This window comes from Armigeres subalbatus, chromosome 2, assembly GCF_024139115.2.
Source record: "Armigeres subalbatus isolate Guangzhou_Male chromosome 2, GZ_Asu_2, whole genome shotgun sequence".
In the NCBI taxonomy this organism is placed as follows: Eukaryota; Metazoa; Arthropoda; class Insecta; order Diptera; family Culicidae; genus Armigeres; species Armigeres subalbatus.
In genome coordinates, this window is record NC_085140.1 from 261,860,836 (window position 1) to 261,874,670 (window position 13,835).

At 34.4% G+C, this 13,835-nt stretch overlaps 1 protein-coding gene across 1 annotated transcript in view; it reads left to right on the forward strand.

Annotated features, from left to right (window-relative positions):
* The window catches only part of LOC134216258 (uncharacterized protein KIAA0513), a 35,107-nt gene extending 23,278 nt beyond the window's left edge, over positions 1 to 11,829 (forward strand). The window contains exons 3-9 of the mRNA XM_062695197.1: positions 440 to 550; positions 620 to 859; positions 925 to 1,178; positions 1,556 to 1,745; positions 1,810 to 2,143; positions 2,204 to 2,298; positions 10,819 to 11,829. Coding sequence (XP_062551181.1) covers positions 440 to 550; positions 620 to 859; positions 925 to 1,178; positions 1,556 to 1,745; positions 1,810 to 2,143; positions 2,204 to 2,298; positions 10,819 to 10,889 — 1,295 coding nt within the window. The 3' untranslated portion in view covers positions 10,890 to 11,829. The remainder of the gene's footprint in view (positions 1 to 439; positions 551 to 619; positions 860 to 924; positions 1,179 to 1,555; positions 1,746 to 1,809; positions 2,144 to 2,203; positions 2,299 to 10,818) is intronic.
* Positions 11,830 to 13,835: the final 2,006 nt, after the last annotated feature.

Consider the following 13,835-nt stretch of genomic DNA (forward strand, 5'->3'; position numbering starts at 1 on the left):
GGGCTTTTCCATCCAATTTCCTGTACGAGATAGTAACAGAGGTGTATTTTCCCATATATTTCGGCTGAAACCCCCATATTAACTTCAAATCAATTGCGCCAGCTTATGCAATAACCGATCAGGCTGAAATTTTCAGAGAATGATTTTCTTGCCTAAAGGCAAAAACCTGGGGGGTGCCCCGTAGAATCGGAAGACTTTTTGTATCCTGGGCCAGTCTAATCCCCATTTGTCCATTTCTGCTGCCAGCTGATCAAGGTTTCTTGACGAACTAATGAGAAAAATTAATCGAAGGTGATTTGCCGATCGTAAATATCACCTTCCACGGCGCCCACCTTAGCCAAAGAGACCGCTTACTTATTTCCCGGGATAGATTAGAATTTAAAAAATATATCTGCATATGTTTTAAACAAACTCAAAATTTATTCCATTTGTTCCACAGATGATCACTCCGATAGTCATCAGATCGATTTTGAACTTCGCCGAGCTAAGGAGAGAAGAGCCCATGAAGAGGTGCTTTCAGGGCGTTATAGAAACCCAGCATTTAGCCATCGTAAGTTATTTTTTTTGATCATCTTGTTTGGTTGGATTTACTAATACCTAGTTCTTTTGCACTTTTTAGTTGCAACATCAAACGGCAGTATACAATCAGCACCACCCGTGGAACGGCCGCCATCAAACAGTATTAGCACTGAGTTTAGCCATAGCAACTATAGTAATAATTCCTGTTCGATCGACTCGAAATCACCTCAACCACCTCCTGATGGAGATAGTGACCTGGCAGTGGAAGTGACCTCGAAATCCGTACCAGCAGTGGAAGCAGTTCCGTCCGGTAAGGACTTCATAAGAGAACCAAAATTAGGTAAATGTGAAATTGGCGTAGTATTGAGCTAGAAAAGAAAATACTAATGAATTACACAATTTCAGGTATTCCCAGCAGTGCCTCGACTAGCGACAATGAGTCCTGTGTGCTTAGTGCGACCCTGGAATCTTCCGAGTTGAAAATGTGGATTCGTTCCGAATCGGAAAACTCTGTCCCATCGTGGGCTTCATCAATCAGTTTAGATAGCCAATCAGAAGAAGCCATTCTGGACTTCATGAAACGTTTTGTGAAAATTTTATTTCGGGAAAGCTCTTCCATCACATTGGAGCTCAAGTCAGACTTTGGGCAATATGCAAGGGTAAGTCTTTGGAATAATGTGAACATGATTTCAAATTAGTTTTCGATCGAGTCGAGATGGCTTTCGAAGATTGTTTTTTAATGTTGCGAAGAGTCCAAACGTTTTCTCCAAAGCAATTTATACCTGTCTATTGATAAGAATACAAGTTATATTTACACGACACGCAAAAAAATCGTAGGAGATACAATCCTAGGCTTGTTTGAGAGTAAAATTAAGAAAAGCGACGAGCCTGAGATTAAACCCACGGTTTCCTGCGTATGAGATAGACAAGTCAATCTCAAGAGTACAATCAACAATTTAAAAAAGTGTTTGGAGTTTTTTCTTATTGTAATCATTTTTGCGACTTCGATTAAAACCATCAATTATTTTTATTCTAGACTGAAACCGGTCGACTGTGGTTTTCTCGGTTGGTGAACGCACAAAGGGCAAAGTCCAAACGAGTGGATGAATCAACGTTCTACTCGCTGATTCAGTACTTCGCAATCGCACTGTTCGAGTGCGCCGAAAGCGAAGACTTCTCACCGGCAAAGACCCTCATGAACATGTGCTTTACATTTTATCATGACAGTGAGATGACCATTTGCTCGAGTCAAACAAAACCTCCCATTACAATTGCAATTCTAATTTCCAGTTGATGTTCCTGGTTGTGAGCCGTACCGCGAGTATCTGTACACGTACCTTCGGGATCAGCCGATCTGGCATTCGTTACGCTTCTGGAATGCAGCCTTTTTCGACGCCCTCCAGACGGAGCGCCAGCACCATCCGGTTCCGCCTACGAAAGTGACCTCCATAACGAGTACGACGTCCCAGCAGCAGAATAAAAGCGACGAAGCCACCAGCAGCAATACCCTCGTGGTGCCTGAAAACGAGCGCTCCTCGTCTACTAGTGCCTGTGATCGAACGGATCCTTTCGAGTTGCACGAGGACAAGAAGTATCATCAGAATCTCAGCTTTGGGCAGTTGGGGTATAAAGTGCCTTCGATAAACGCTTTAGAGTTTTAGTTTAATCGGTTTGCTTTTTTTAGGAGTTTTACGTGCAATATGCATGCATTTGGCTTAAGTCGTGAACTGTGTTATGAATTCCTGATGAAACAATGTGTCATAGCTAATCTAAACAATGGTAAGTTTCAGTCTTTGTTGGAGCTTGATAATACTGGCCGTCAGTATTTAATATGTTGGGATGCTTAAAGGTCGTAATTGGCTGTCATTTTTTTAAATTCTAGAGTCTCAATCGTTTTCTCCTTGATTACCTAAATTCTTATATCTTCAATCTACAATTTTTTTATTTCGATTCCTTTGATTTCTTAATTCCGTAAATCCAAACCCTTAATTACTTTTTACCAAACCCTTTAATTCCTCGATTCCTTAATTCCAATTTCTCAATTCCTTAATTCCATTATTTCTTAATTCCTTAATTCCTTAACTCCTTAATTCATTTATTGCCTAATTCCTTAATTCCTTAAATCCTTAATTGCTTAATTCCTTAAATCCCTAATTGCTTAATTCCTTAATTCCTTAATTCCCTTATTCCTTAATTCCTTAATTCCTCAATTACTTAATTCCTTAATTCCTTAATTCCTTAATTCCTTAATTCCTTAATTCCTTAATTTCTTAATTCCTTCATTCCTTAATTCCTTAATTTCTCAATTCCTTAATTTCTTAATTCCGTAATCCCTAATTCCTTAATCCCTAATTTCTTAATTCCTTAATTCCTCAACTCCTTATTTCCTTAATTCCTTATTCCCTTAATTTCTTTATTTTCTAATACCTTAATTCCTTAACTTCCTAATTCCTTAATTCCTCAATTCCTTAATTCCTTAATTCCTTAATTCCCTAATTCCTTAATTCCTTAATTTCTCAATTCCTTAGTTCCTTAATTCCTTAATTCCTTAATTCCTTAATTCCTTAATTCCTTAATTCCTTAATTCCTTAATCCTTAATTCCTTAATTCCTTAATTCTTTAATTCCTTAATTCCTTAATTCCTTAATTCCTTAATTCCTTAATTCCTTAATTCCTTAATTCCTTAATTCCTTAATTCCTTAATTCCTTAATTCCTTAATTCCTTAATCCCTAATTCCTAAATTCCTCAATTCCTCAATTCCTCAATTCCTTAATTCCTTAATTCCTTAATTCCTTTATTCCTTAATTCTTTAATTCCTTAATTCCTTAATTCCTTAATTCCTTAATTCCTTAATTCCTTAATTCCTTAATTCCTTAATTCCTTAATTCCTTAATTCCTTAATTCCTTAATTCCTTAATTCCTTAATTCCTGAATTCCTAAATTCCTCAATTCCTCAATTCCTCAATTCCTTAATTCCTTAATTCCTTAATTCCTCAATTCCTTAATTCTTTAATTCCTTAATTCCTTAATTTCTGAATTCCTTCATTCCTTAATTCCTTAATTTCTTAATTTCTTAATTCCTTAATCCCTTGATTCCTTAATTCCTTAATTCCTTAATTCCTTAATTCCTTAATTCCTTAATTCCTTCATTCCTTAATTCCTTAATTCCTTCATTCCTTAATTCCTTCATTCCTTAATTCCTTAATTCCTTAATTCCTCAATTCCTTAATTCCTTAATTCCTTAACTCCTTAATTCCTTAATTCCTTAATTCCTTAATTCCTTAATTCCTTCATTCCTTAATTCCTTAATTTCTTAATTCCTTAATTCCTTAATTCCTTAATTCCTTAATTCCTTAATTCCTTAATTCCTTAATTCCTTAATTCCTTAATTCCTTAATTCCTTAATTCCTTAATTCCTTAATTCCTTAATTCCTTAATTCCTTAATTCCTTAATTCCTTAATTCCTTATTTCCTTATTTCCTTAATTCCTTAATTCCTTAATTCCTTTATTCCTTAATTCTTCAATTCCTTAATTCCTTAATTCTTTAATTCCTTAATTCCTTAATTCCTTAATTCCTTAATTCCTCAATTCCTTAATTCCTTAATTGCTTAATTCCTTAATTCCCTAATTCCTTAATTCCTTAATTCCTTAATTCCTTAATTCCTTAATTCCTTAATTCCTTAATTCCTTAATTCCTTAATTCCTCAATTCCTTAATTCCTTAATTACTTAATTCCTTAATTCCTTAATGCCTTAATTCCTTAATTCCCTAATTCCTTAATTCCTTAATTCCAAATTCCCCAATTCCTTTGATTTCCTTTGATTTCTTAATTCCGTAAATCCAAACCCTTAATTACTTTTTACCAAACCCTTTAATTCCTCGATTCCTTAATTCCAATTTCTCAATTCCTTAATTCCATTATTTCTTAATTCCTTAATTCCTTAACTCCTTAATTCATTTATTGCCTAATTCCTTAATTCCTTAAATCCTTAATTGCTTAATTCCTTAAATCCCTAATTGCTTAATTCCTTAATTCCTTAATTCCCTTATTCCTTAATTCCTTAATTCCTCAATTACTTAATTCCTTAATTCCTTAATTCCTTAATTCCTTAATTTCTTAATTCCTTCATTCCTTAATTCCTTAATTTCTCAATTCCTTAATTTCTTAATTCCGTAATCCCTAATTCCTTAATCCCTAATTTCTTAATTCCTTAATTCCTCAACTCCTTATTTCCTTAATTCCTTATTCCCTTAATTTCTTTATTTTCTAATACCTTAATTCCTTAACTTCCTAATTCCTTAATTCCTCAATTCCTTAATTCCTTAATTGCTTAATTCCTCAATTCCTTAATTCCTTAATTCCTTAATTCCTTAATTCCCTAATTCCTTAATTCCTTAATTTCTCAATTCCTTAGTTCCTTAATTCCTTAATTCCTTAATTCCTTAATTCCTTAATTCCTTAATTCCTTTATTCCTTAATTCCTTAATCCTTAATTCCTTAATTCCTTAATTCCTTAATTCCTTAATTCCTTAATTCCTTAATTCCTTAATTCCTTAATTCCTTTATTCCTTAATTTCTTAATTCCTTAATTCCTTAATTCCTTAATTTCTTAATTCCTTAATTCCTTAATTCCTTAATTCCTTAATTCCTTAATCCCTAATTCCTAAATTCCTCAATTCCTCAATTCCTCAATTCCTTAATTCCTTAATTCCTTAATTCCTTTATTCCTTAATTCTTTAATTCCTTAATTCCTTAATTCCTTAATTCCTTAATTCCTTAATTCCTTAATTCCTTAATTCCTTAATTCCTTAATTCCTTAATTCCTTAATTCCTTAATTCCTGAATTCCTTAATTCCTTAATTCCTTAATTCCTAAATTCCTCAATTCCTCAATTCCTCAATTCCTTAATTCCTTAATTCCTTAATTCCTCAATTCCTTAATTCTTTAATTCCTTAATTCCTTAATTTCTGAATTCCTTCATTCCTTAATTCCTTAATTCCTTAATTTCTTAATTCCTTAATTCCTTGATTCCTTAATTCCTTAATTCCTTAATTCCTTAATTCCTTAATTCCTTAATTCCTTAATTCCTTAATTCCTTAATTCCTTAATTCCTTAATTCCTTAATTCCTTAATTCCTTAATTCCTTAATTCCTTAATTCCTTCATTCCTTAATTCCTTCATTCCTTAATTCCTTAATTCCTTAATTCCTCAATTCCTTAATTCCTTAATTCCTTAACTCCTTAATTCCTTAATTCCTTAATTCCTTAATTCCTTAATTCCTTAATTCCTTAATTCCTTAATTTCTTAATTCCTTAATTCCTTAATTCCTTAATTCCTCAATTCCTTAATTCCTTAATTCCTTAATTCCTTAATTCCTTAATTCCTTAATTCCTTAATTCCTTAATTCCTTAATTCCTTAATTCCTTAATTCCTTAATTCCTTATTTCCTTATTTCCTTAATTCCTTAATTCCTTAATTCCTTAATTCCTTAATTCCTTATTTCCTTATTTCCTTAATTCCTTAATTCCTTAATTCCTTAATTCCTTAATTCCTTAATTCTTCAATTCCTTAATTCCTTAATTCTTTAATTCCTTAATTCCTTAATTCCTTAATTCCTTAATTCCTCAATTCCTTAATTCCTTAATTGCTTAATTCCTTAATTCCCTAATTCCTTAATTCCTTAATTCCTTAATTCCTTAATTCCTTAATTCCTTAATTCCTTTATTCCTTTATTCCTTAATTCCTTAATTCCTTAATTCCTTAATTCCTCAATTCCTTAATTCCTTAATTCCTTAATTCCTTAATTCCTTAATTCCCTAATTCCTTAATTCCTTAATTCCAAATTCCCCAATTCCTGAATTCCTTAATCCCTAATTTCTTTATTCCTTAATTTCTGAATTCCTTAATTCCTTAACTCCATATTTCCTTAATTCCTTAATCCCTTAATTTCTTTATTTTCTAATACCTCAATTCCTTAATTCCTTAATTCCTTAATTCCTTAGTTCTTTAATTCCTTAATTCCTTAATTCCTTAATTCCTTAATTCCTTAATTCCTTAATTCCTTAATTCCTTAATTCCTTAATTCCTTAATTCCTTAATTCCTTAATTCCTTAATTCCTTAATTCCCTAATTCCTTAATTCCTTAATTTCTTAATTCCTTAGTTCCTTAATTCCTTAATTCCTTAATTCCTTAATTCCTTAATTCCTTAATTCCTCAATTCCTTAATTCCTTAATTCCTTAATTCGTTAATTCCTTAATTCCTTAATTCCTTAATTCCTTAATTCCTTAATTCCTTAATTCCTTAATTCCTTAATTCCTTAATTCCTTAATTCCTTAATTCCTTAATTCCTTAATTCCTTAATTCCTTATTTCCTTAATTCCTTAATTCCTAAATTCCTCAATTCCTCAATTCCTCAATTCCTTAATTCCTTAATTCCTTAATTCCTTAATTCCTTAATTCCTTAATTCCTCAATTCCTTAATTCTTTAATTCCTTAATTCCTTAATTCCTTAATTCCTTAATTCCTTAATTCCTTAATTCCTTAATTCCTTAATTCCTTAATTCCTTAATTCCTTAATTCCTTAATTCCTTAATTCCTTAATTCCTTAATTCCTTAATTCCTGAATTCCTTAATTCCTTAATTCCTTAATTCCTTAATTCCTCAATTCCTCAATTCCTCAATTCCTTAATTCCTTAATTCCTTAATTCCTCAATTCCTTAATTCTTTAATTCCTTAATTCCTTAATTCCTTAATTCCTTAATTTCTGAATTCCTTCATTCCTTAATTCCTTAATTTCTTAATTCCTTAATTCCTTGATTCCTTAATTCCTTAATTCCTTAATTCCTTAATTCCTTAATTCCTTAATTCCTTCATTCCTTAATTCCTTCATTCCTTAATTCCTCAATTCCTCAGTTCAATTCCTTAATTCGTAATTCCTTAATTCGTAATTCCTTAATTCCTTCATTCCTTAATTCCTTCGTTCCTTAATTTCTTAATTCCTTAATTCCTTAATTCCTCAATTTCTTAATTCCTTAATTCCTAGTTCAATTCCTAATTCGTAATTCCTTAATTCCTTAATTCCTTAATTCCTTAATTCATGATTCGTAATTCCTTAATTCCTTAATTCCTTAATTCATGGTTCAATTCCTAATTCCTTAATTCCTCAATTCCTTAATTCCTCAATTTCAATTCCTTTCAATTCGTAATTCCTTAATTCCTTAATTCCTTAATTCATTCGTAATTCGTAATTCCTTAATTCCTTAATTCCTTAATTCCTTAATTCCTTAATTCCTTAATTCCTTAATTCCTTAATTCCTTATTTCCTTATTTCCTTAATTCCTTAATTCCTTAATTCCTTAATTCCTTTATTCCTTAATTCTTCAATTCCTTAATTCCTTAATTCCTTAATTCCTTAATTCCTTAATTCCTCAATTCCTTAATTGCTTAATTCCTTAATTCCCTAATTCCTTAATTCCTTAATTCCTTAATTCCTTAATTCCTTAATTCCTTTATTCCTTAATTCCTTAATTCCTTAATTCCTTAATTCCTTAATTCCTTAATTCCTTAATTCCTTAATTCCTCAATTCCTTAATTCCTTAATTCCTTAATTCCTTAATTCCTTAATTCCTTAATTCCTTAATTCCTTAATGCCTTAATTCCTTAATTCCCTAATTCCTTAATTCCTTAATTCCAAATTCCCCAATTCCTGAATTCCTTAATCCCTAATTTCTTTATTCCTTAATTTCTGAATTCCTTAATTCCTTAACTCCATATTTCCTTAATTCCTTAATCCCTTAATTTCTTTATTTTCTAATACCTCAATTCCTTAATTCCTTAATTCCTTAATTCCCTAATTCCTTAATTCCTTAATTCCAAATTCCCCAATTCCTGAATTCCAAATTCCTCAATTCCTAATTTCCTTAACTTTTTAATTCCATAATTTTTTCATCGTTCTACCTTTGTTTCTGGAAAGTAGGTTCACTTATTTTCACAAGTGCAGTGATTCGCTCAGAAACCAGCAAAGTCCAAGCATTCACATTCCTGATTCTTTTGTGTTATTCTGCAAATGACCTTGGGCTGCTGTGAAACATGTTTCTTTCGAATATTGGAGCAGAAATACATTTGCGTTATTTTTGGTAGGCCCGAGATATAATCTTTTTAAGGCATTTTTTCTTCTTCTTATTGGCATTACATCTCCACACTGGGACAGAGCCGCCTCGCAGCTTAGTGTTCATTAAGCACTTCCACAGTTATTAACTGCGAGGTTTCTAAGCCAGGTTATCATTTTCGCATTCGTATATCATGAGGCTAACACGATGATACTTTTATGCCCAGGGAATTCGAGACAATTTCCAATCCGAAAATTGCCTAGACCGGCACCGGGAATCGAACCCAGCCACCCTCAGCATGGTGTTGCTTTGTAGCCGCGCGTCTTACCGCACGGCTAAGGAGGGTCCCAAGGCATTTCTTAACGAATGCTAATATTACAAGTTATTCGTTATCAAGCTGCATTGAGAAAAATCCATACATTTTTAATTAAATTTCAAGATTTGTGATTCTTTATCACCGTAAGATTTTCGCTAAATACGGTCAGGCATAACAAACAACCATGCGTTAACCTTTATTCCACATGCAAATGAGTTTTTTTACACACTTTTCGGACGTTTTGCTCCAGGCCCATTTTAAAACATATTTTAAATGCCTCAGAGAGTCACAAAAACCTTGTTGTTTTGAAAATCATCATGAAATTACGCTGGTTTTATAAATTTCGCATCCAATCATTTAACAATTTGCTGTCACCAGCTGATTTTTGTGCACAGAAAAATATTGAAAAATAAACAACGTGTAAAACTTGACATGCGGAAATTCACGCTGTTCTAAGCTGAAATGGCCCTCTTCCTATAAAGATTGCTTACAACTTGTATACAATATCGACGTTTCATGTCAAACATTGTATACATTTAGGCTATATCCCGTGAAGAATTACGCTAATAATGGCGTTCCATTTATTTTTAGCGTAAATTTCAGTGGATTTTTCTATCTGTGTGGTGATGAGCTACGATTGCAACCCGTCGCATATCCCACCATTTTGATATGTTTTTTCTCTACCAGTAGAGCCTAGATCATTTAGAAATGGGGCACTTAACTCTTCCAATCAGTCACATGATGGCCAATTTACGTTTTAGCTAGATTAAGCCAGCTGCCATTGTAGCGAGGAAGTGCTACAATGCACAGATAGAAAAATCCACTGAAATTTACACTAAAAATCATGCACATAAATGGAACGCCATTATTAGCGTAATTTCAAACGGGATATAGCCTAAATGTATACAATATTCGAATCGTCAATATTGCATACAAGTTGTAAGCAATCTGGTTAGCAAGAGGAGCATTTCAGCGTAGAATGGCGTAAATTTTCGCATGTCAAGTTTTACGCGCTGTTTATTTTTTTTTTTTTTTCTGTGTGGTACTACAATAGTGGAGCCCAGTTCATCCCAAAAAATCTGAATCCATCAAATTGTTCTCAGTTATTTACCAGAAACTGAAGATCATGGGAGCAGTCACCACTGACATTGGCCGTATGAAGAATTGGTGGAATCAACTAGCCAAAATCATGACTGGAGGAGGTGTGCGCCGACTGACAAGCGGCATCAACAGGAAACTGCGAGAATTTCTTCGAAATAACGATGCATGATTCGTTTCAGTCATTCATATGAAATAAAATAATATAACTTTTGTTCCATTCTTAGAAAGTTTTTCGATCAAAATAGAAGTTAAAAAAATACTCGCATTTGGAAGTACCCCATTTCTAAATGAAATAGTGCTATTATATTGCTTTTTTTTTAACTGTTGCAGGCCCAACTGATTTTTTACGCTGTGTATTACAGTTTTTATAATTATGCACTACCTAATAACTATGGTACAACCTTTTTTAAAAAAAAATTTGTTCTCGTATTACGATACACGTAAACTACAAAAGAATCAGATGTGGTCAACTAAATGCTCTAGTGTCAATTGTCAATATTTCTTGTAGTCATTTTTTTTGTCTTTATTAACGAGCATTTCAGCCCAAGGTTGGCTCGAATCTATCAAAAGTATTGAGTATCAAAATAAATTGAGGTAAATGGTATGAATTCATATTCCATACATTCCTTTAAATAAACTTTAAAATGTTTACTAATTGTTTAGAATACTTCCACTAGAATGCTTTGGATGAATTTTACCATCTAAATCGACAGGAGCTTGCTCTATCGTATGTTCAATATAAAAAATCATAATGTTTTCGTTTTCACAGAACAACAAAAACTACTCAAGGATAACGTGGACAGAATGTATCGCGAGACGGACCCATGGCGTGAAAACTAGGGGACGAGCAGGACTACAAACACCAAGCAACAAGTGGCTGTTACCAAGTGTTTCAGAATAGCGATCTTCTTTTTTTGGCTATAATTCACTACAAAGTAATGAGTTTTCTTCTAATCTTAAACAATCGTATCCTTCATACTTCAATGTTAAATATTTATAAACAAAATGCGTCAAGCAGAGCCGTTCAACCAGTGGTTACCAATTTCGAGCAAAAAGGTACAGCTTTATTAATTGATAGATACGAGGAGGACAGCGTTTGTGATATATTTGTGATTTTAGCTGAGGAGCACCTGTTGATATTGTTAAGTTGTTTGTATTTTTATAGGCGAGAAAGCGTTCTAACGATGCATGGTAGATGATTCGTTAGAACACAAAACAAGACCCCATCCGTCGTCAAGGAACGCAAGTAACTAACTGATATAGATTGATAAGTATTTTCTAAACATTCCTGTCTCGAGAAAGCGGAAATTGTAATGCAAATATTAGATTGAAACAAGGAAACATTTTCTAAATCGTTTGATGCGTAAGAGTACGAGTGCAATGGAAAAGCGGTGTTAAACATGATGTGACAATAAAGAATGCAGTTGAGGTTGTAAGGCTTGGCAATAGTTGAAAGATTTAGTAAGCTTGCGGCGAGACACGGAGTGTCACTAAATATTTAAAATGCTTTTAAGGAAAACCTAATAGGAGATAAGATAATGCAATGGCGACAAGCAATAGTGGTAAGCGGTTAGAGAGCGTACCAGGCCGCGAAATGAATTGCGTACCAAGCCGAAACATGAAAAGTGATGGTCGTTAATTTCTACAAATTGTGTTACGAGTGATGATGGTACCAAGAAGAGAGTTGAGAAATAAATTTAAAGTTGACCAACTAATATTGGCAATTATTTCGATAGAGAAAAATGAGACCGTTTTGAAGAAAGATCGCATACCCAATTCTATTTTCCTTTTTTTCAAACAGTTTTTGGACGCATTGAAGCAAAACTAACTGGTTTTGTAATATTTATTATATTTTTATTATTATTTGGTTTGGATTTGCTATGGTAGCGAACACAATCTTTGCAGGGTTGCTGTCCGGCATTCTTGTAACATGCCCTGCCCATGGTACCCTTCCGGCTTTAGCTACTTTCTGGATACTGGGTTCTCCGTAGAACTAGGTGAGCTCGTGGTTCATTCTTCGCCGCCACACACCGTTTGCTTGCACACCGCCAAAGATGGTCCTAAGCACCCGTTTCTCGAATACTCCGAGTGCTTGCAAGTTCTTCTCGAGCATTGTCCATGTTTCATGTCCATCACCTTGCCTTAGTCCCCGGGATATCACTTTGTAGGCGGCATTAAGGATGGTGATCTCTCGAAAGTTCTCACACTCCAACTTATCGCCTTTCTTGTAGATGGGGTATATAACCCCTTCCTTCCGCTCCTCCGGTAGCTGTTCAGTTTCCCAGATTCTGACTATCAGTTTGTGCAGGCAAGTGGCTAGCTTTTCCGGGCCCATCTTGATGAGCTCTGCTCCGATACCATCCTTACCAGCTGCTTTATTGGTCTTTAGCTGTTGGATGGCATCCTTTACTTCCCTCAAGGTTGGGGCTGGTTGGCTTCCATCGTCCGCTGAACTGACGTAGTCATCTCCTCCGCTGCCTCGACTTTCACTGCCTGTACTCTCAGCGCCATTCAAATGTTCTTCGTAGTGCTGCTTCCACCTTTCGATCACCACACGTTCGTTCGTCAAGATGCTCCCATCCCCGCACATTTCGGCTCACGACAAGAAGCCTTTGCGGAATGCGTTGAGCTCCTGATAGAACTTGCGTTTTCCTTGAGAACGGCACAGCTGCTCCATCTCATCGCACTCCGCTTCTTCTAGGTAGCGTTTCTTCTCCTGAAAAAGGCGGGTCTGCTGTTTCCGCTTCCGTCTATAACGTATCTGCCGAGTACCTTACTGCGGCGCGACCGCCCGCGCTGCGTCCTTCTCCTCCAGAATCTGTCTGCACTCTTCGTCGAACCAATCGTCCCAGTGGGGATGTAATTACAATAAGAAGAAGAAGGCTTGTCTTACTTTCAGAAACTTCAAGTGCGCAGCAAAACCAAATAGCTGAACGGATCAAAAACTGAACCATTAGTTTGGACGTGGTTTTTCGTAATGCCCCTTCCAACGAGTGATGTTGAATAGTAGGCACGAATTACATCTTGCCGCAACCTTCTGTGCATTTCAAAGGGACTCGAGAATACCCCTGAAACATGAACTACCCACATCACCCGACCCATTGTTGCCTTGACCAACTGTATAAGTTTATCCGGAAATCCGTATTCGTGCTCTAGCTGCCATAGCTGGTCTCGATTGATTATATCATATGTGGCTTTGAGGTTGATGAATGTGGGTACATGTCGATGATGTGTAAGCACGTTATATTCGCGGTATATCTGCAACACTTGGCGTATGGCGAATACCTAGTCCGTGGTAGAGCGTTTATCTATGAATCCTGCGTGGTATTACGGAGAAAAAGAAAAATTTGGATAGCTCCGCGGAAATAACGCCTAGAGGGCAATCTCCGCATAGAACAAATCATGCATAGTGTGCGTTGAATTGAGCTCAAATTATTGAAACAAATCAACTGTCATGCAAACCAATCATTTGAATGGCGTGCCCATAAACATGGAAAGATCAATTATCAGTTTTCTGCCTAGGTGTAAACTAATCCGAAATGGAAAGGATTGATCGCTTGCACCAATGTATTACGAAAACCTTCACATCAATATCAGTTTTACCGCAGTTTAGTTCGTTATTGATGTTTTCTCCGCAGAAATTTAATTTTCAGTGGATCAGTTACTTAGGAAAGCTAATGAATAGAATATTTTACATAATCTCGACTTCATATCAAATTAGAAAAAATGCTTCCATATTACACGTCCCGCTTACACTGTTCGTAATAATTGGTTTGATCGGCGGCC